Source organism: Conger conger, chromosome 9, assembly GCF_963514075.1.
Source record: "Conger conger chromosome 9, fConCon1.1, whole genome shotgun sequence".
NCBI classification, from domain to species: Eukaryota; Metazoa; Chordata; class Actinopteri; order Anguilliformes; family Congridae; genus Conger; species Conger conger.
This window is the reverse complement of record NC_083768.1, coordinates 14532466-14553798: the sequence shown is the minus strand read 5'-3', so window position 1 is coordinate 14553798 and position 21333 is coordinate 14532466. Positions and strand designations below refer to the sequence as shown.

Genomic DNA, 21333 nt, shown 5'->3' with positions numbered 1-21333 from the left:
TTTGAATGGATGCCAAAACATTTACAAAAGGTCTATTGTAAGTGATGTTGGTGGCACTTAAGTGACACACCCAATGGTAACTTGGAGAGTTTTATAACTTACCTTATATAACCTTATAAAAACAGGATTTAGCTTCACATACAGTGCAGAGTATGAACGGCTTCCTGGTGGTAATCTGTTCTGTTCACGTTTTTTAAATGAAAACTGGGTATGCCGAATTCAGCCAGAGTTTGACATGATTTTGTAGCTGCTGACAAATTTCCAGCATGAGGTCCGAATATAAACATCGGGAACGACGGACGGGCGTCTTCACCCCTTGTAGTGTGACATCAGTGATGTGGCGTCTGGGACGCCCCACGACACCCCAACAAAATGTCTAGCATGTCAGATTTTTTTCTTTTTTCCTGCCTAGTTTGACACCCCTGACAATGGTCAACAACGTGTTCCTGGACATTGGCCAATCGGATGACAGAGTGCTCAAGATCTCTTTACCCTCCTCCCGAGGACCTATGAACTCACACAAGATTGTGATCATGGCAGCATACGATGATTGGTCGGGGTCATACTTGTAGCAATTTATGGCACTATGATTGCCTAATTTGACATAGTGTCCAAAAATATTGAGTAGTCTGAGCCCGCCATTTGGAAATCATAGTGCCAAAAATTCTTGATGTGCCTTGGCTGGGAGAGTGGCAACACTACAAAGCCAATCATTGTATTCTCATGTCTCCAGTCATCAGATTTTAAGATAGGTTTGATGTAAAGTATGCTCAAAAACATACTGTACCTTGACACATTTACTTATGGTAAAAAAATAATATACAACCCACATTCACACATGGACGATTAGCTTCCATTGTCCCATGTACTAATTTCCGTTGTTATATTAGTGGAAGACGGAAAGCAGACAGTTGCCAGGATAAATGTTTTGAGACTGGAATTTTATGGTGCGTTTGCAGCAAAGTTGGTACAGCATGTTCCTCGAGATGTGCATGCTCATAAATCAGACAGGGTATTAGAAATAAAAAGATGAAGTGCAGTGAAAGGTTAAATAATATAGAGATACGCACACCGGCCAGGGTGGAAGGCAAATGGACCTGAAGAAGAATGGGTCAAAACCTTGTTTGATATTGATAAAGAATTATGAGTTTGGGTGTGTAGGCTGTACTTTAATTTTGGTGCAGTGACAGGAACAGAGAAGAGACAGAAATTTCCCCAAAACACTTTTTAATCATAAAAATACAGCACATTGATGCTTAATTGGTAGTATTCTTAGAAGGTGGTCAGACAAAGTGCACATTCCAGGATTAAAGCTGACAGATACATGATACTGCTACCCATTTGCTTCATTAAAACAGAAAGCTTTTCATAAAGTAAAAAATACAGGACGATACTGTTTCACAGTATTCTGGATGTGGATCAAATGTGTAATTACCAAAGAAAGCCCCATTCATGAGCATAAACAAAAAGAAAAGAAGAAATAAATGTGAAGTTGTCCCACAGGCCATACAATCATTTAACCCCATTTTTGGGGCAGGAGGGTGTCAGCATATAACAGTGACAAGTACATTCCCCTCCAAAAGTATTGGAACAGCAAGGTCAATAGCTTTGTTTTTGCAATACACTGAATATTTGGGGTTGAGGTAAAAAGATGAACACAAGACAAGATTTAAGATTTATTTATTACACCAAGATGTGTTAAACTATTTAGAACAGAGCACCTTTGGTAAAGGACCACCCAAGTTTTAGGTGTTCAAGCCTGCAACCCATTGACATCACCAAACTGTTGCATTCGTCGTTTGTGAGGCTTTTCCAGGCTTTTGCTGCAGCCTCTTTCAGTTGTTGTTTGTTTCGGGGTGTTTTTCCCTTCAATATCCTCTTCAGGAGGTGAAATGCATGCTCAGTTAGGTTAAGGTCTGGTGATTGACTTGGCCAGTCTAAAACCTTCCACTTTTTATCTCTAAGAAAGTCCTTTGTTGTGTTGGCAGTGTGTTTTGGGTCATTGTCTTGCCGCATTGCTCCATAGGAATGTTTTTGTGACTGCTGAATTTGTCCTGCTGCTACCAACATTAGATATATCATCAATAAAGAGTAGTGAGCCCACTCCAGAAGCAGCAATGCAAGCACAAGCCATGACACTTACTCCACTGTGCTTCACAGCTCATATGAGCTCATATATTTTGGATCATGAGCAGTTGCCTTCTTTCTCCACACTTTGGCCTTTACATCACTTTGATAGAGGTTAATATATTATATATTATATATTCTCATCAGTCCACAAAAGAAACGCCAGTCTACTTATGAATGCTGACAAACACATGTGCAAAAGTCATGGTTTCGCAATACCATGACAAAATAATTAGGTTAATAATTAGCGAAATATTATACAAGTTATGCTGGTATTTTATGGAGTTACGATTAGTCATTTTTCCAATTTCATAATGATTCAATGACAAACTGCGCAATGTTATTTTAAACTGGCAAATGCCAGTGTTCAAAATTGGATTGTTTTTCATTAATTTTCATTTTTTAATCCAACTTTCGTTAAGGCGGGACCGTTTTTTGTTAAGCCTTAATGATAAACCACTGCGGGAAGCACTGAATATGCTAGATGCTGTGTTATAACTTTGCCAAGACCATCATCATAATAGCAAACTAGGACATTAATAATGAAATCCATGTTCAGGCTTGTAGACTCATCTGCATTTAAGGAAAACATTCCTTTTTTCAACTTGTCAACATTGCTTCTGCCGTGTTTACGTTTCCTGTCACACACCGTGCACAAACAACAACAAGCTTCATGGAGTTTCTTGCACCAAGTGTTATGCGGTTGCCCCCCCCCTTTTCTTCAACCGAAGCCCATGAATTCTGTGCACAGTGGTAGTGGTAAGTGAAGAATAAATGGTTGCAAGATTGAACCTGATTAGAGAGGATGCATTCAGAACAAAAACAAAGACACATGGGATCACGTTATGACATTTACGTTTTAAGACCTTGTGTTGCATGTTACAAAATAAGGGATGTTGTCATATTGATATATTACACAGAATTAAATTCCTCCTGTATATACTGTAATTTTAGGGGGAAAGTAGCAAAATTATGTATTATCTTAAATTGGCCGGAAGTGGTTGTTGTGAGGCTGGTGTGTTTTCTCTTTAATTTTTTGCCCCCAAAAAATACCTGGAAATGAAATGGAAATCTGGCATCACGCCTCAGACCTTTAAGCCACTTCGACACACCCAGGGCAGGACCGAACCGGCAACCCACCGACTGCCAGATGACCACGCTTACTGTCTGAGCCAATGTCACTCCAGGTTGCTTTCCTCCAAAAGACAGCTCTCTGATCTTCATATTGGTTTATCTTTTCTAACACAAATGCAGGCTTCACAGGCAAAACCTAAGGCTAAAACCAAGAGTAGACATTCAGAGCTATTTATTGTTTAACCAGTCAATCTAACAGGACACATCTGGGCAACAATAAACACCTGTCAGTCATATGTTCCAATACTTCCGCTCACCTAAAAATTGGGTGGTCTGACACAAAAGGTGATATTATGTTCTAAGTTGTTTAATAAGGCTCGATAAAAATACCAGGAAATAAAAGCTGAAAATTTGATCTGTCATCTCATGGACATCTTTTGACAGCAAAAACAAAGGAATTCACCTTGCTGTTCCAATGCTTTTGGAGGGGGCTGGACATGACTGGTGTTCTCATGCAGCCTTACACCTTAGCCTCTCTCAGCACACGGTGCTGCTCCACCAGGACCAGTCCCTCACTCCGGCTCAGGCTCCAGCACCGGCACCCCCGGCTACCTGAGGATCACCATCTCCCCCACACGCAGAGCCTCGTTCACCACGTACACACCCTGGGCGCTCACCGGCCTGTCAGTCAGCAGCAGGGTGCTGATGTAGCGGGTGGTCGGCAGGACAGGGGCAGTGGTGTAGAGCAGGACAGGGGCAGTGGTGTAGACTGAGTCGATCTTTATCGCCGATCCCATGCAGATCTCCGCCAATGTTTCGAATCTGGGGCCCAGGTTGTTGAGGAAGTCCAGGTTGTTGTCGGCCTCTTCGAAGTAATTTCTGTCTTCGCAGCCTCTGCACAAGACTGATCCCATACTGATTGGAGATTCTTGACCCTCATCCTTGTATATCCGCAACTCATCCTAGTAAATTCAACAGTAACAATGTTAATTATTTTGTAAATTATGCCTGCGAACAATTTTTTTAAATATTATTTGAGCTGCTTCTTACCCGAGTGTAGTAATCTTTAAAATAACCCTGCCAGGTTCCATTTCTTGGTTTAGAAGGCAACTGCATCAGCGCCAAAGAAAAGTTAATTAGCTCACAATCACAAAAATAAATAAAACGTTAAAGGCTTTATTAATAACTAATGTTAGCAAAATAATAGTTTAAAATAAATTGCTTACTATTATGACTTAATCGTAAAAATGTATTTTTAAGAAATGTGACGTTGTATTCCAGACTTCAGTGCCTTCCAACTAAATGGCGCCCTTCTCATTTTGAACTGAAGCACAGAAAGATCTCAATATTTTGTTGAGTTTCACAGCACAGCTGTCAAAATCAGCTGGCATGTCTTGTTCTTGCGGCCAGTCCCGCAAAATCATTCATTCATTTATTCACTCATTATCTTAACCTGCTTATCCTGAACAGGGTCGCAGGGGGGCTAGAGCCTATCCCAGCATACATTGAGCGAAAGGCAGGAATACACCCTGGACAGGTCGCCAGTCCATCGCAGGGCACACACACCATTCACTCACACACTCATATCTATGGGCAATTTAGACTCTCCAATCAGCCTAACCTGCATGTCTTTGGACTGTGGGAGGAAACCGGAGTACCCAGAGGAAACCCACGCAGTCACAGGGTGAACATGCAGACTCTGCACAGAGAGGCCCCGGCCGACGGGGATTCAAACCCAGGACCTCCTTGCTGTGAGGCGGCAGTGCTACCCACTGCACCATCCGTGCCGCCCCGTCCCGCAAAATGACATATTCAATTTTTATGGACTTCACGCTATATGTAGTTACTGAGAATATCAGTGTACTGAATATATTTTAGCATCTCGGGGTGTGCTGTGCCTAAGTATTTTGCTAATTAGCAAATCCAGGTGATTGGAACAAATGCTTCTCCACCTCCAGTACACAATGCAATGGAAAAATAAGTCATTGTTGACACAGACTGTGGTGTGGTAGCTGTTTAAGGGAACAGTCTCAATCAGACTTTTAATTGGCCACCTTAGTCGGATACCAAAGGTGCTATGTTCTACGAAGTTGAACACAAATTCTGAATTCTTGTCTCGTGTTCATCTTTTTATCTAAACCCCATATGTATTGAGTGCATTGCAAAAACAAAGGAATTGGCCTTGCAGTTCCACCACTTTTGGAGGGGACTGTATGGTAACTTTCTAGCCCACCCTTAAGCACACTGCTCTTGTGATGTCGAGAAATTTATTTTACATCATCTCCTTTACAGTTACCTTTTTAGCTACACAACATTTTAAAAGAGTGTGCTAATTGAAGGACTTGCAAATCTAGTCCATACTTTCATTCTTTCCTTGTCTCCTACCCGGTAGGAAGTATGTGGAGGGCTGGACAGGAAAGGAGGGTAGAAGAATTGGAGTGGCTGCTCTAGCAAAGGCACTGGGTGGGAATAGAATGTCTATTGGCCAGGGGCGCAAAAATCTTCAGAAAGTAATCCTAAAGCAGACTTTAAATAAGATTTAACCTTACTGTGTCTTCCCCACGTCCCTCTGTGATGGAATTTATCAGCTGTTGTTCGGTAGGATTTATCGGGAGATTCAGGCCCTCACGCATACAGGACAGCAGTAAAAGAGGCACCGCTGTGGAAAAATAACAGGTTACCTTCCCTATTTTAGTCTGCATGCATATCGGTGACTATATCAGTGGATACCTACCCATAGCAATCCGTTTGAGCATGCTTTTGACAGACTGTATTAATGGATCCCTTTCCAGAGAGATCCGATAGACCTGATTCGTTGAATTTGCTGTGGACGGAGGGTAACTCACACAGAAGCAGCAGCAGAGCCAGCAGCAGGGTGCCCAGCCCTAGAACCCCGAAAGTGGCTGAAGGCACAATCCTATTACAGGTCTTCTCCCCCTCACAGGTGCACACTTCCACCTTCAGCACCTGCGGCTTGTCACAGGCCTTGCCCTGCTGGTCCCACACGTCTAACTGCACCTTGTACCACCCGGGCCACAGCTTCTGATTGGCTCTCAGGATCACACTGGTGCCTTTATAGAGGTAGAGGACATGGGGAAAGAACTTGTTACCTGCCCTGTTTTTTTTTTCCTGTTGATTTTTCCATCATTTTCTTTCAATATAGAACACCCAATTTGCAGAAGTTTGTGCTCATCGCTGGAAACTCAAACTTTCAATGAATAAGCATGTGCTCTGAAAGATGCAAAATCAACCTTATTTTGACCCTACAGTCTACTGTTCTAGGTCAGGACTAAGGTGGCCAATTAAAGGTTTGATTGAGACTGTTCCCTTAAACAGCTACCACACCACAGTCTGTGTCAAAAATGACTTATTTTTCCATTGCATTGTGTACTGGAGGTGGAGAAGCATTTGTTCCAATCACCTGGATTTGCTAATTAGCTAATTCTTCAACCAGGAGTTCCTCAACCAGGAACTACTTTAAATGGTGAATGTGGAGTTCTTAGGTGGAATAAGTGCAAGGACTTTTACTTTCTGGCCCCTGGACTTTCTACCTCTGAGTGTATGGTAGTGCATAACATAAATGCTTTTGTAAGATGAAGGACTGTTCTTTACTGTTATTGGCAGGTTCAACAGTCCACTGCTTTGTGCCTTCAGGTACGACCCGGAAGCGGAAGGGGGGACCGTTAGGGTCAGCGTCCCTATCCTTGGCCGAGACGGGCAGGGCTGTGTGGGAGCTGCAGACGATCTGGTTCGGGTTGGTGAGTGTGGGGCAATTGTCATTGACGTCCTCTACCACCAAGACAATCGTCCCAGTGGCGGTTTTTGCTGGGATATCTAATTTAGACCAAAAAGAAAGGTTTAATGCCTGGCTGTATTTATGATTGAAATGATTTCTCTCAGTTATTTGTTATGTTGTCTTTTTTAAAATGGAATGTTAACATGTAACTGTCACCAGTAATGGTGTTTTGACCAAAATGAATTTTGAAATGCTGGGCATAATGTGTATAATTGTAATTCCTGCAACTGTTTGTTTCCTTTTTGAGATTATGTGATGAATGCATTTACAATGTAGGCCGACTTAGAAACATACCATTTTTCTGGCATATTATCTTTACTGTGTAATTTCCATTAATCACGTACTCGGATTCCCGATCTGGTATTTGGTTTAGTTTAATCTCCGCAGTCTTTTCATCAATTATCAGCCAGTTGGCTGGGTCATTTAATTTGGCATACCTAAGGAAATAAAAAGAGTGATTGGTAACATGGAAAACAATCAACAGCGTAGCTGAAGGGCACTGAAGAACGTGTTTAACTGACAAAGAATCTCTGTGTCCTGGCATGCAGGGTTTCATGTTCAGATGCATATTATTTTTTACATCAGATCTAAACAGTCATTTCATTCACTCTTGTCCTAATAGGTGATGACACTAATGTTCTCTTGCATTGTAAATTGCTCTAGATTAATAATGTAATAGAAAGTAATGTCTACTTTATGTAGAATCCACGTGGTCACCGGTCATGGCCCCTCACCAGACACCTTTCAAATGTGTGAGTGTATTATCACTGTTATGTTTCCAGTCTATGTTAGGAAATGCTTTGCACAAACCAGACGTTTTTAGCAGTCACTAGGGTGTCTCCATCGATGGCCGCATAAGTGTCGATGACGGTTTGTGTGGACACCACCTTGCTGTTCTCAGAGACAGAGATGACTTTTGTTGCTGGAATGAACATGGGCCCCTTGTTCTTCACTTTTATCTTGATGGAGTAGATGGAGTCGCCTGGTGCCGAGACAACGCTTGAGTGGTAGGCTGCTTTGTTGCGCATGGCAACCTTGAGGTTGACCTCTTTCACCTTTTCATAATCAAGGGACTTAATGAGAAAATGATAATCATGTTACATTTCATTACACAAAAAACCCACATTTCCATCTCTAAATATTTACATATGACCCTTTCAACACCCCAGAGATCCTGAGAATATGTACATTATGACAACTTTATTATTTTTGAAAAATACTATTTTGAAAAAGTATTGAAAAGTATTTCATAAATAGTCTGATACCATGTACTATTGCATTTATAGCACAATGGAATAGTGGTATAGTACAGTACTGAAAATGTCCAGCATGTTAAGTGCTCATATTACGTAACTGCAGAAGTGCTGAATGACTGTCAGGTGTCCATTGCCTGCCAGGTGGTAGAGTTTCACATACATACAAGTAGGTGTGTTCTGCTGTCCTGGTCAAATTCCCACAAAACTAACTCTAAATTTGACCACGTAACCATCCTTTGTATCTGACTGCACTTTCTACACTTGTCCATGCCTTCTCTGCCTATATTAATATCTCTGGTTATCAGGGCAAAAAATATACAGTACCCTCAAAAAGTATTGGAGCAGCATGTCCAATTCCTTTGTTTTTGCAATACACTGAATACAGTACTGTGCAAAGGTTTTAGGCAGGTGTGAAAAAAATACTGTAAAATAAGAATGCTTTTAAAAATAGAAATGTTAATAGTTTATTTTTATCAATTAACAAATTGTATTAACAGGAGAAGTGAATGAAGAGAAGAAAAATCTAAATCAAATCAATATTTGGTGTGACCGCCCTTTGCCTTCAAAACAGCATCAATTCTTCTAAGTATACTTGCACACAGTTTTTGAAGGAACTCGGCAGGTAGGTTGTTCCAAACATCTTGGAGAACTAGCCACAGTTCTTCTGTGGATTTAGGCAGCCTCAGATGCTTCTGTCTCTTCATGTAATCCCAGACAGACTCGATGATGTTGACATCAGGGATCTGTGGGGGCCATACCATCACTTCCAGGACTTCTTGTTCTTCTTTACGCTGAAGATAGTTCTTAATGACATTGGCTGTATGTTTGGGGTCATTGTCCTGCTGCACAATACATTTGGGGCCAATCAGATGCCTCCCTGATGGTATTGCATGATGGATAAGCATGTGCCTGTACTTCACAGCATTGAGGAGACCATTCATTCTGACCAGTCCCTTGCTCCATTGGCAGAAATGCAGCCCCAAACTTGCAAGGAACCTCCATCACTGTTGCTCTGCTCAGTCTTGCCATAGTGTATGACTTCTGTCTGTGTATTAAACTGTCGTCAACAACCTCACCTTGGAAGCAGAGTTTGGCTGTTCCTCACCCAGTTTTAACCATCTTACACAGCTGTTTCTTAATGATTGTGTTTGAACCTACATATTAAACTGATGATTATTAGCTCCTGTTTGGTATAATTGGTGAATCACACACCTTACTATATGCCTACAAAATCTCTGACTTTGTGCAAGTGTACCTAGAAGAATTGAAGCTGGTTTGAAGGCAAAGGGCAGTCACACCAAATATTGATTTGATTTAGATTTTTCTTCTGTTCACTCACTTTGCATGTTGTTGTTTGATAAAAAATAAACTATTAACATTTCTATTTGAGAGCATCCTTACTTTACAGCATTTTTTCACACCTGCCTAAAACTTTTGCACAATGCTGTACATTTGGGGTTGAGTATAAAAAGTATTGGAATAGAGAGTATTTAAGTAAATTAAAATAAATAACACTTAAAATTGGTAGCATAGCCCTTGCTTGCAATAACTGCGTCAGGCCTGCGACCCATTGACATAACCACACGGTTGCATTCTTCTTTTATGATGCTTTTCCAGCCTTTTACTGCAGCCTCTTTTAGTGATTGTTTGTTTCAGGGGTTTCTCCCTTCAACCCCCTCTTCAGAAGATGAAATGCATGATCAATTGGGTTAAAGTCTGGGGATTGACTTGGCCAGTCTAAAACCTTTCATTTTTTCTCCATAATGAAGTCCTTTGTTGTGTTGGCAGTGTGTTTTGGGTCACTGTCTTGCTGCATTATGAAGTTTCTACTAATTAGTTTGGACGCATTTCTCTGTAAGCTTGCAGACAGAATGTTTTTGTCGACTTCTGAATTAATCTTGCTGCTAACATCATTAATAAAGATTAGTGAGGAGTCACGTGACATCTCGACTGCGATGCAGACGTGAAATCTTAGGCTCGCTTAAAGACCTTCCCCGAAACCGATTAAAATATACTTCATTCCAGTAATTACTTGTTAAAACTTTTAAACCTCGACTATGGCTTCACCCTCAAACAAAGCTGCTCCCAAGAGAGGACTGGAATTGTCTCCTGAGAAGAAAAAAATTCGAGAAACTACTTCGATCTCCAGAGAGGACCTTAACACCGCCATTTTAAATGGAGTTAGCCAGGCACATAAAGAACAACAACTGCATTATGATGCGTCGATTGGCCTGGCGGTGAAGAAGCTTTGGAATCTATTCTTATGCCTCAACTCACATCCCTAAAAGACGAGATGATATCCGCTAATGAAGCAATCCAAAAATTAGCGACAGACCTTGATCACCATGCTAGCAAAACTCAGAGAGCCCAAGCTACAGTGGAATCTCTCCAAGCAGTGGTTCGCGCTAATAAGCATGAACTGAATGATGCTACAATCAAATTAGCCGAACTTCACACTAGCCTGGTCGAAATGCAAGACAGGACCGGAATAAATAATCTCAGACTAGTAAATCTCCCTGAATCATCTGAGGGCTCTGATCCTGTGGGCTACCTACAAACCAACCTCCCCAAATGGATACCCTAGCTACAGCTAACCGAACCATCGAGATTGATCGCTGCCACCACATATATTATGGCAGCTTTGGCAAGTCGGGGCACAACGAAAAACCCCGAACCATCATTTTCCGCCTTTTGAGATACGCAGACAGACAAGCCATTCTGAAAGAAGCACGCAAATTCCACCCTGTCAAAAGTGGGCAAGCTACGCTATTCTTTTTCCCGGATTACAGCCCACCTACAGCAGCGAAGAGGAGATAATTCACCCCTGTATTCAAGAAGTTCAAGGCCGTCGGATTCAAGCCTTTCGTGGTATACCCCGCAACACTCAAAGTGGAATACAAAGGATCTCAATTAACCTTCAAATCCCCGATCGACGCAGAGAACTTCCTACAGACGGCCGAGGTCAACCCACTGCATGCTCCAGTCGACACAGGGAACCCCTACCAGCCACTGGACACCTACGCCAATGCCTTGAGAGCGAAGCCATCGACCCATTCGACTGCTCCAACCCACGGTGTGAGTGAAACTAGCCCTGCTGCATCGCAATTCATGGACATGTAGCTTAAACTTACATCTCCGGTGATAAATCTGCATAATGGATAAATATCAGACTGAACACAGACTCTTTTCTTTAAATGATTAGTCAATATGTCCCCCTATGGGTGTCTCGTTATCTTTTGAAATTATTAGGTGAAACTGGGTGCTAACTTTGTTGCTAGTGTTTCGGGAGGTCCTGCAGCGAGCATAGGACCGGATCTGCGTTGCTGTTGATAATGCCACGGATCTACGTGATTTTGTGTTTAGCAAAGCCTGTAGGAGCGTTTAGCGTCCTCGCGGCTTGCAACTGTTCACTGTATTAGTGTAATAAACTTTGTTGTTAGGTGTTTTAAGGATAGCGTAATGCTGCCACCACCTTTGGTATACCGGTCTGGTCCGGTGTCAGGGGAATGAGAATGTACCGTAACAGTCTGTGAACAAAAGATACACGTTTTATTTAGGTACCATTCATTTAAACATCACCCAGCAATATGTCCCCAAAAAGGTCAACCCTCAGTACTTAGATGGCCCCCCCACTTCCCTAATAGATACGGCACTGCAACTCAAGTGAATTAGAAAGCTTGGCAAACACACTGCCAGAAACACTGCACAGTATAAAGCACCGCAACCCACTGCACACTAAGAAAACGGTATGGAAAATGCACAGCACTCTAATAAGGACCACTACAAACTATAGGTCAGTCAAACCACACAGTATGAAAAAATACACAGCACTCTATAAAAGGGCCACTAGAGCTAGGCCGGTCAACACCCACTTTCACCCATAGAAGGGTGCAGAGGACCCCTCTAGTCACTAATGTTGCCTCCGGGGGCTCTTGGCAAGGTGATGAGCATTGGGTTAAAATACTGTAAATATCTAGAGATAAATCATATAGACTTAAGACGAAAAACACTGACAAGACAACACTGAACATGAAAGTCTCTAGAGCGTTTTAAAACTTAACTCGCCCCGGGCCGACGAGACCCCCCCCCCCCCGTGGGGGTCGAGCATAGGAGTCTCCCGTCCCCGTGGCAACAAGACGCGCCCGCAGCAGCACACTCGCTGCTGTAGCCGGCAAGCAGACGTGACGGTCAGGCGGTTTACTTGTAGAGGCACGAGATGGCGTGCTGAGCTTCTCAGACGTGACGGTCAGGCGGTTTACTTGTAGAGGCGCGAGAAGGCGTGCTGAGCTTCTCCGCCGGTCATCTCGTCCCCCCCCCCCGGTTTTATTTTAGTAGATGGTACTATTTTTGCTTGGTAACATTCAGCTATTGCACCCAAAGACGATCGCGTTGATAACTGACAGGGAGATTTTGTCTTTTCTGCATTATGTCATCTCTCTGGATTTACAGAGATGGAAAGCCTTTCTGTACTGACATGGAATGTGAACGGCTTGAACTCCCCGGTCAAAAGAACTTGGTGTCTGGAATATCTCTACCGTAAAAGAGTTTCCATAGCCATCATTCAGGAGACGCATTTACAGAGTTTTGATGTACTCCGTTTTCAGAACAGACGATATATATTACTATATATACTAAACTTATAGGGATGCAAGAACCTAACTTGCTAGTGGGGGGCGACTTTAATTGTGCAATGAATGACATTGACAGGACTTCCTTTTCCATTGATTTACATTCCTCCTCAGCTCTAACAACCTTTATTTCAGACCTGTCTCATAGATATTTGGCGGTTTCATAATGAAAATATCAGAAACTACACCTTTTATTCTAATAGACACAATTCATTCTCTCGAATTGACTACATATTCCTAAGCCAATCTTTAGTCCATCTAGCTCAACCAGACATCTTGCCTATTCTGTTGTCTGATCACGCTTCTGTGCTCTGCGCCATACATCTAAAAGATATTCCCAAAAAGGCCACAAGATGGCGCTTTAATGATTCTTTACTACTGGACAAGAATTTTGTAACTCAATTTAGCCAAAAACTGACTGAATTCATTCAACCAGTGTGATAATCCACAGATCCTATGGGAAACTACCAAATGTTTCATAAGGGGATTTTGCATCTCCTTTTCATCCAATTTGAATAAAAGTAGGAATAGAAAATTTGAAGAGTTGGAGTCAAACATCTAAATTTTAGACTTAGAACAAAGAAATAACCCAACTGAAACCAGAGCCAGGACACTTTCTGACTTTCGTTCCGAATATAAACCACTCAGTCTATCAAAAGCAGAATTTACATTACAACGTATTAGACAAAGATACTATGCTGAAGGAGAGGCCTAGCCACCTTCTTGCCCTTAGGCTGAAAGAAAACGAATCCAAAGCCAATATACATGCCATCAGAGATCCAAATGCCCTAATTCTTACTCAGCCTAAAGCTGTCAGCAATGTTTTTAGGAATTTTTATTCCAATCTATACTCCTCAGAAATTACTTGGAACCATGCTCAGAGTGGATCTTTTCTCAAGGATCTTGATACACCAAAACTTTCTCCTGAGGAAACACAAGAATTAGAGTTACCTGTTACTATGGATGAACTCAGTTCTGCCCTCAAATCTCTAAATAAAGGCAAATCACCAGGATTGGATGATTTACCTCCGGAGCTGTTTTCTTCTTGTATGGCATATAGTTGGTCCTCTTCTCCTAAATTCAATTAACTATGCCCTTGAGACTGGTCAATTCCATAGGGATCAAAATATTGCCCTCATCTCTTTATTATTAAAGAAAGGAAAAGACCCACTGGATTGTGCCAGTTTTAGACCCATATCTCTGATTTGTTGTGATGTAAAAGTATTCGCCAAAGTGCTTGTACGAAGACTAGAAGACTATGTCAGTAGATTAATTGACTATGATCAGACAGGTTTTTATCAGAGGGCGCACAGCATCCGACAATATACATAGGCTCTTACACATTATAAACTCTGCCCATACATCTCCTCAACCTATTGCGCTTTTTTCACTCGATGCTATGAAAGCATTTGACAGGCTTGAATGGAGTTATATGTGGGCTGTACTAGAGAATTTTGGCTTTGGACCCAAGTTTATGGGTATGCTTAAGACCTTATACAATTCTCCAACTGCATGTGTAATGACAGGTTCCAAAATCTCCTCTTCCTTTGAGTTAGAGAGAGGCACCCGTCAAGGGTGTCTCCTTTCCCCTATTCTTTTCTGTCTCTGTCTTGAACCTTTAGCTCAAATGGTTAGACAAAGTAGACAGATTACCCCTGTGAGGTTATATGATAGAGACCAGCACATATCACTCTTTGCAGACGATATACTCCTGTTTTTATCTAACATTGAAATCTCAATATCGCAAGTGTTAAAGCTGTTTGACCACTTTAGAGACCTCTCAGGCTACAAGATTAACTGGGATAAGTCTACTTTGATGCTACTCAACAAAACTGCTAACCCTGTCAATGTCCCCCCCCCACCTTCCTATCAGGGATTCTTTCACGTATCTAGGTCCTGAAGAATATCCAGGCTGATATTCAAAGATGGGATAGCTTACCAATTTCACTTCAAGGAAGAGTGAGTATAGTTAAAATGAACATCCTACCAAGAATTAACTTTTTATTTTTCATGATTCCTTTACCTTCTCCTCCTAATTATCATAAAGATATTCACTCTTCAATCTCTAAATTCATTTGGAGCGGTAAACGTCCAAGAATTAAGTTTACCACATTGCAGCGGCCTAAACTACTAGGAGGTCTTGCCCTACCCAATTTTCAGCTCTATCACTGGGCATTTCAAATAAGAGCGTTACACACTTGGATTGACACCGAGTCTAAGATACCTTGGAGAGCTATTGAAGAAGCTATGGTGAAGCCGCATAGACTACAAGATTTGCTATTTACTGGGCTTGGCAGAGCAAACCAGAATTTAAGGCTAGGTTGCATAATTACACACTCCCTGAATATCTGGAAACAAGCAGAGAAATGCATGAGTACCCAATCTCTCTCCTGCGCACAGACACCCCTCTGGCATAATTCTAACCTCCTGACAGGGGGCAAGCCGTTCCAGAATCCATTATGGTCCTTACATGGCATAAACACATTTGGTGAACTATTTCATGATAGTAGCCAGTTATGTTCATTCCAAAATCTTCAAATTGCGTTTCATCTACCTGCCTCATCCTATTTTGTTTTTCTTCAGTTACGTTCTGCACTCAAAGCATATGGTGTACCATGGGACAGCCCACCAAGAGAACATCCAATGTTGCAATGGGTTAAGCCTTCTGACAATTTAAGAGGCAGAGTCTCTTCCATTTACAATGCCTTGGTACATAAATCTGCTTCATGTTTATACATAGAGAAATTATGGGACAGGGAACTGTCCGCATTTAATCAAGACCTAGACTGGGATAATATCTGGCTTAACCTATCTCAAAGCTCCAAAAATTTAGCCCACCAGCTAATCCACTACAAAACTATCCACAGAGCATATGCAACTCCTTTTAGGTTTGAAATGAAACGAGCTTCTAACTACATATGTAATATATGTAACATCCTGCCAGGCACATTTATGCACATATTTTGGGAATGTCCCACAATTGCAGATCTGTGGACGTTTGTAGTGAATGAACTATCAAAACTGCTGGATGTCAATATCCCAAAAACACCACACCTCTGCCTCCTAAATGATGACTCTGACCTAGAACATACTGTAACCCAAAGGAAAATGCTGATGGCAGGTTTCACAGCTTCCAAAAAAGTTATTTTACAACTATGGATCAACCCTCATATACCACCTAGGACGTTTTGGAAGAGCTACTTGGTGGATGTTGTGAACATGGAATATCATACTGCTAGATTAAACAAAGCCAAGAAGTCCACTCTACAAAAATGGAATGTATTTTTATGTAAAATTCAAGAATCCCCTGTATAATATGATAGCGTGTTATCTTGTATTTTAATTTCCTTTAAATTGTTTTCTCTTCCACCCATCCTTGGATGTATGTACTTTACAAATACCTTGTAACTTTGCAACCATCTACTCGCCCCCCCCTTGTTTTTCCATCCATTATCTTAACCCGCTTATCCTGAACAGGGTCGCAGGGGGGCTGGAGCCTATCCCAGCATACATTGGGCGAAAGGCAGGAATACACCCTGGACAGGTCGCCAGTCCATCGCAGGGCACACACACCATTCACTCACACACCTAGGGCAATTTAGACTCTCCAAACAGCCTAACCTGCATGTCTTTGGACTGTGGGAGGAAACCGAAGTACCCGGAGGAAACCCACGCAAACACGGGGAGAACATGCAAACTCCACACAGAGAGGCCCCGGCCGATGGGGATTCGAACCCAGGACCTCCTTGCTGTGAGGCGGCAGTGCTACCCACTGCACCATCCGTGCCGCCCCCCCCTTGTTTATAAAAAGCAATAAAAAGTTGATCACAAAAAAAAAAGATTAGTGAGCTCACTCCAGAAGCAGACATGCAAGCACAAGCCATGACACTTGTGTCATGACACATGACACGTCCATAAAACTTTGTTCCAGAACTTTTGTGGCTCATCTCTGTACTTCTTCGCAAATTGTTATCTTGCAATGGCTCTGATTGGTTCCCCCCTCTTTTCTAAGCTTCAAAATGGTTTGCTTTTCTCCCACAGACAGTTCTCTGGTTTATTTTTTCTAACACAAATGCAGTCTTCACAGGCAAAACCCAATGCTAAAACCAAGGGTACACATTCAAAAATATTTATTGTTTAAACAATCAGTCTGACAGGACACATGTGGGCAATAAGAAACACACGTTCCAATACTCACCTAAAAATGGGGTGGTCTGATACAAAAGGTGATATGTTCTACGTTGTTTAACAAATTTAGATACAAATACCCGGAAATAGAAGCTGAAATTCACATCTGTCATATCATTAACATGTTTTGACCTCAAACTCAATTGTCTTCTGTGTATAGCAAATACAAAGGAATTGACCTTGCTTTTCCAATACTTTTGGAGGGGACTGTATTTTCAAATTTGGTCATACCTGGATCACTGTTACAACTCCCTCGTTGGTCTTTTCGTCCGTTGTGATTGCGAAGTAACCTGCTTCGTTTCCTGAAAAGATCGAGAAAACTGTGTGCCAGTTGTCGGTGTTTATTAAGTCGAGGTCCTTGGCTTTGATGCGTAGCACCTCCACTTTAGTTGTGTTCTCCATAACACTTTCCTCGTACTGCAAGAGCACAAAGAAAGCATTTTGCTCCAATGTTTAGCAACTGGCCCAAATCTTCATAGCATTTCACTAGAATGTCTTACAACACTTAAAAACAATAGGTGTACTCTATGGAAACGGGACTTATTATTTACGTGAGATTTATCCAGTGTGGGAACATTGTCATTGACATCCAGGATGTTGATAGTAACAGTTCCTGTACCAGTTCTGCAACCCTTCTCCCCCTTCATGTCAGTGCCTTTAACTTTCAACAAATAGGAAGAATGCGTCTGTAAATAAAACAAGTGTAAATCAATATTATGTAGTCCTGAAGAATGCACAGGGGTCCTTACAGTGTAGCTACCCGCAGCTTAACCACTTGTAACTGATTCGTTAGGACTGAAGTTTAGGACTGCCAATAAGTTTGGATTTGAGGCCTTGTGGAGCCTTTCTGCTAGGCTAATCAAATCAGGAAGAAGTAAGTCGCAAAGACCTGTCCATGTATATTCATGAGCAATTTTCTTAAATATAAAAATGTACATATAAAATCAATTTTTTAGGGTTGTAGGGAATTTTACATAAGTTTGCCTCTCTGTAGACCCCCCATGTCGACACAGGGTCAGCAAGGTTTGATGAAAAGACAGTGCTCATCAATACTGGACTATTGATCTCTTTATTGCGCTACCTCAGCACAATTCTGCCACCTCAGTGGAATGCTCCCAAAACTGTTGAGTTGAAATAGTACTGTATATGCTGTTTTCGCAGTGTTATATATAGTGTTATAGCTAGTGTTGTAGGAAACAGTTGGGTGTCATTGGTGGTGTGGTACACTGGGTGCTGAATAAAAATCTTGAACTACCATGTAGAAATAAACCACAGGTGCATGAGTAAGTAAGTAGCCAGCAGTGCTACAAAGGTTAACCAGTTTGTTAAGCATATAGATATAACATCAGGAATATTGTTGTTACCGCCGTGTCCCTCCGCAGCATATCAAAACCAAACAAACATTTTCACACTCACTTCTCTGTCTAGAGTCCTTTGTTGGACGTAAATCTCGCCTGTTTCCTTGATGGAGAACATAGATCTGCCATCTGGGATCTGTTCAAGGATACTGTAGGTTACCTGACCGTTGGCAGTCTGTGGATCATCAGCGTCTTTGGCATAAATTTTCATCACAAATGTGTCTGTAATTTCCACAGAGAGATAAACCAAGTCATCATTGCAGCTGCTGCAGTAGCTAGTTAGTGTCGCTTTTAACCTTTGCTCTGGGTACAGTGAAACACGATGAGCTACTTCAAAGATTTGTGTTGGAATTAAATGAATTAATTCCAACTCCTCTCATTAATTCTGTTTTGTGATTCAAGCCTTTTTTTGGTGGCTTTGGGAATCTTAATGCTGAATTCAATACAGTGTTGTAAAAAGGGCTGCAAACATTTTATTTTAATAGCAGAAAAAGTCTGCGTTGAATCTTGATTAATCGCATATTTAATCACATGTTGAAAGTGTCATGTTTTTGGAGCCCAATCATGGTTCCTCCAGAAAGAACTTTATCCAGGAGTGGGGTAATTAATTTACAGCTGTAAAAATATGTTGGTTCACTCCTGTACTTGAGCACAGTACAATCTTTAGGATAGATTAGCAGTCTGCAGCTGTAGTTGGTGCATGTCTGATCAAGACATTATTTAACCAATTAAACAATTAAGAGCAGAAGACACAAAATCCTAAAGCGGATCGGCCCTTGCTGTGCACCCCGGATCTCAGGCAAAACTAACACTATATTAAGTATAAGTATGTCAACTAATACTATATCATCTACTTTTCTAACCCCCTACCAGGCTGATTATACTGCAGGAGATACAACCTCTAAGGCAGATATGAAAGCACTTCTAAGTACACCACTAAAGTCTTTAAACAAAGCTTTATAATTAATCACATGCGTTAGCATGATTAAAAATTTGACAGGCATAGCTTTAACATTTTATTCACATGATTGAAAAGTGATTCTTAATGAACAACGTGAACAGTGTAGTATAAAGTAGCTTAGACTGGATATTTGGTTAACTTTTCATGATTTTGCGTCTACAATGTTTTTGGTCATGTCTGGGTCTGTTTCTTATATTAATCAGATTAATGCACTAATATTTATCGTTTAAACTGTAAGGTGCGCTGGATAATGGCATCTGCTGAATGAATGCACTAAAATGTCATTTCATATTTCAAGCAAATTCCATAGGCTTATTTTGCCACCACAGGTGTTTGGCTTGGCCAGATCATCTAATATTTGTGTAGACAAGTTTCAAGAAGATTCCCACAGAAACATGAGCCCTGATTGAAACTCACTGATAAAATGTAATTAATAATTGGAAAAATAATTCAATAATAACATACACAAATTAGTAATTAGCAATGAGTGACTTTTTGAATAACACACCTGACTGGCTTAATTCACTGACAGCTCCTTCTTGTTTTTCGGGAAATACTGGATCGTTGTCATTTTCGTCTTCTACGATGATACGTATGAGAATGGGTGGCTCTGCTGTTGTACCATTCTCAAACTTTGCCATACCCTTAAGCTGGAAAGAGAAGAAATGAGTGTTTATATTTTTACATAAGCTCAATGTATATAATGAGCACTGACAGACTGAATGACTTGTTTGTAGAATCAATTGTATTCATCTACACTAATTTATTAAATAATGATCTTACCCAATTACCGTACACAGTAGCATTTTTACAAATAATGGTCCTGTGATCGGTATAAAGCACCTTTTTTTACCTTGAGTTAATCAGGCAATGCAAGTGAGAACTGTTTTTGTGATGAATCAAAGTGGGTAGGGACTGCAAGGGTTTGTGTGGCCAATCAGATGAGGAGAATGTGCTAAATTGGCTAAATATGAAGTGCTATTTCTGTGGGAATTTGACCAGAATATTGGAGAACCTAGATTTAACTTCTCTTCCGACGGATAATACCCAGAAAAATATCACTGAAATGGGGGACTGGATTTCAATTTGGTCCAGGGGGAAGAGTGCATTTTACTAACCAGGCAACACCTTCCATCAGCAACTTAGCTTTCCCAGGAGGTCTCCCATTTAAGTTATTACCCACACCTGCTCTAAGCTAGCACACTTTATCTCCATGTTATCTCCACTCTTTATTCTTTATGCTTTATTCTCCAGTTTTTCAGCACTTTGGCATAATTAGAAACCTTGTCCAAACTATTCAGCTTGCTTAGGAGAGGTGTGCCATTTATTTCCATCTTGATATCTTTTATACTTATTAATTATTCATTCATTCATTCATTATCCTAGCCCTACTTATTGATTATTTAACTTCAAATTCAGATTTTCCTGAAATGAATGGTGGCATGTTCAGTTGCTAGAGTGGTGACAGTTGGAATTAGAATTTTTAGACATGTTTTTTAAACTGCCATTTTTCTCTCCATTTTTTACACTACGTAAATATACTATACATATATTATGTATTCATATAATAACAAAATGTTCAGCATTTCATAATGATTAAAGGAGCACTGTCACGCTTGTTTCAGTTGGGCTTATTTGGTATAAATGCTTAAATTAAGTGAGTAGGCATTTTTTAAATCTCCGTCAGTTTACTAAATATGGGCTAAAACTTCTCATGGCAAACCTGTCCAGTGATGTCACTGTACGTGTTTGGCTTGAATCTCCAGCCTGTTTCCCAGAAGGTAACGAGTGCTCAAACTCTACCCTTGAATGCAGAGACTGGTTTATGGGATGGCCACCCATCCAGGCGATCACATAATACTCCCATGAAAATACGATAATTTTAGCATGCAAATATCACGGAACCTAACTTGGCTAGCCTGAGCGAGGTGCTTCATATGCTGCC

At 41.1% G+C, this 21333-nt stretch overlaps 1 protein-coding gene across 1 annotated transcript; it reads right to left on the bottom strand.

Annotated features, from left to right (window-relative positions):
- Nucleotides 1-3809: 3809 nt before the first annotated feature.
- Nucleotides 3810-20029, bottom strand: LOC133137558 (desmoglein-2-like protein). The gene is made up of 10 exons (XM_061255890.1): nucleotides 19897-20029; nucleotides 18486-18649; nucleotides 17621-17755; nucleotides 17301-17486; nucleotides 7808-8070; nucleotides 7292-7434; nucleotides 6814-7035; nucleotides 6048-6272; nucleotides 5587-5660; nucleotides 3810-4163 (listed from the first exon to the last, which is right to left on the bottom strand). The coding sequence occupies exons 1-10, from the start codon at nucleotides 20027-20029 to the stop codon at nucleotides 3810-3812; spliced, it is 1899 nt and encodes a 632-aa protein (XP_061111874.1).
- Between the last annotated feature and the right edge of the window lie 1304 nt (nucleotides 20030-21333).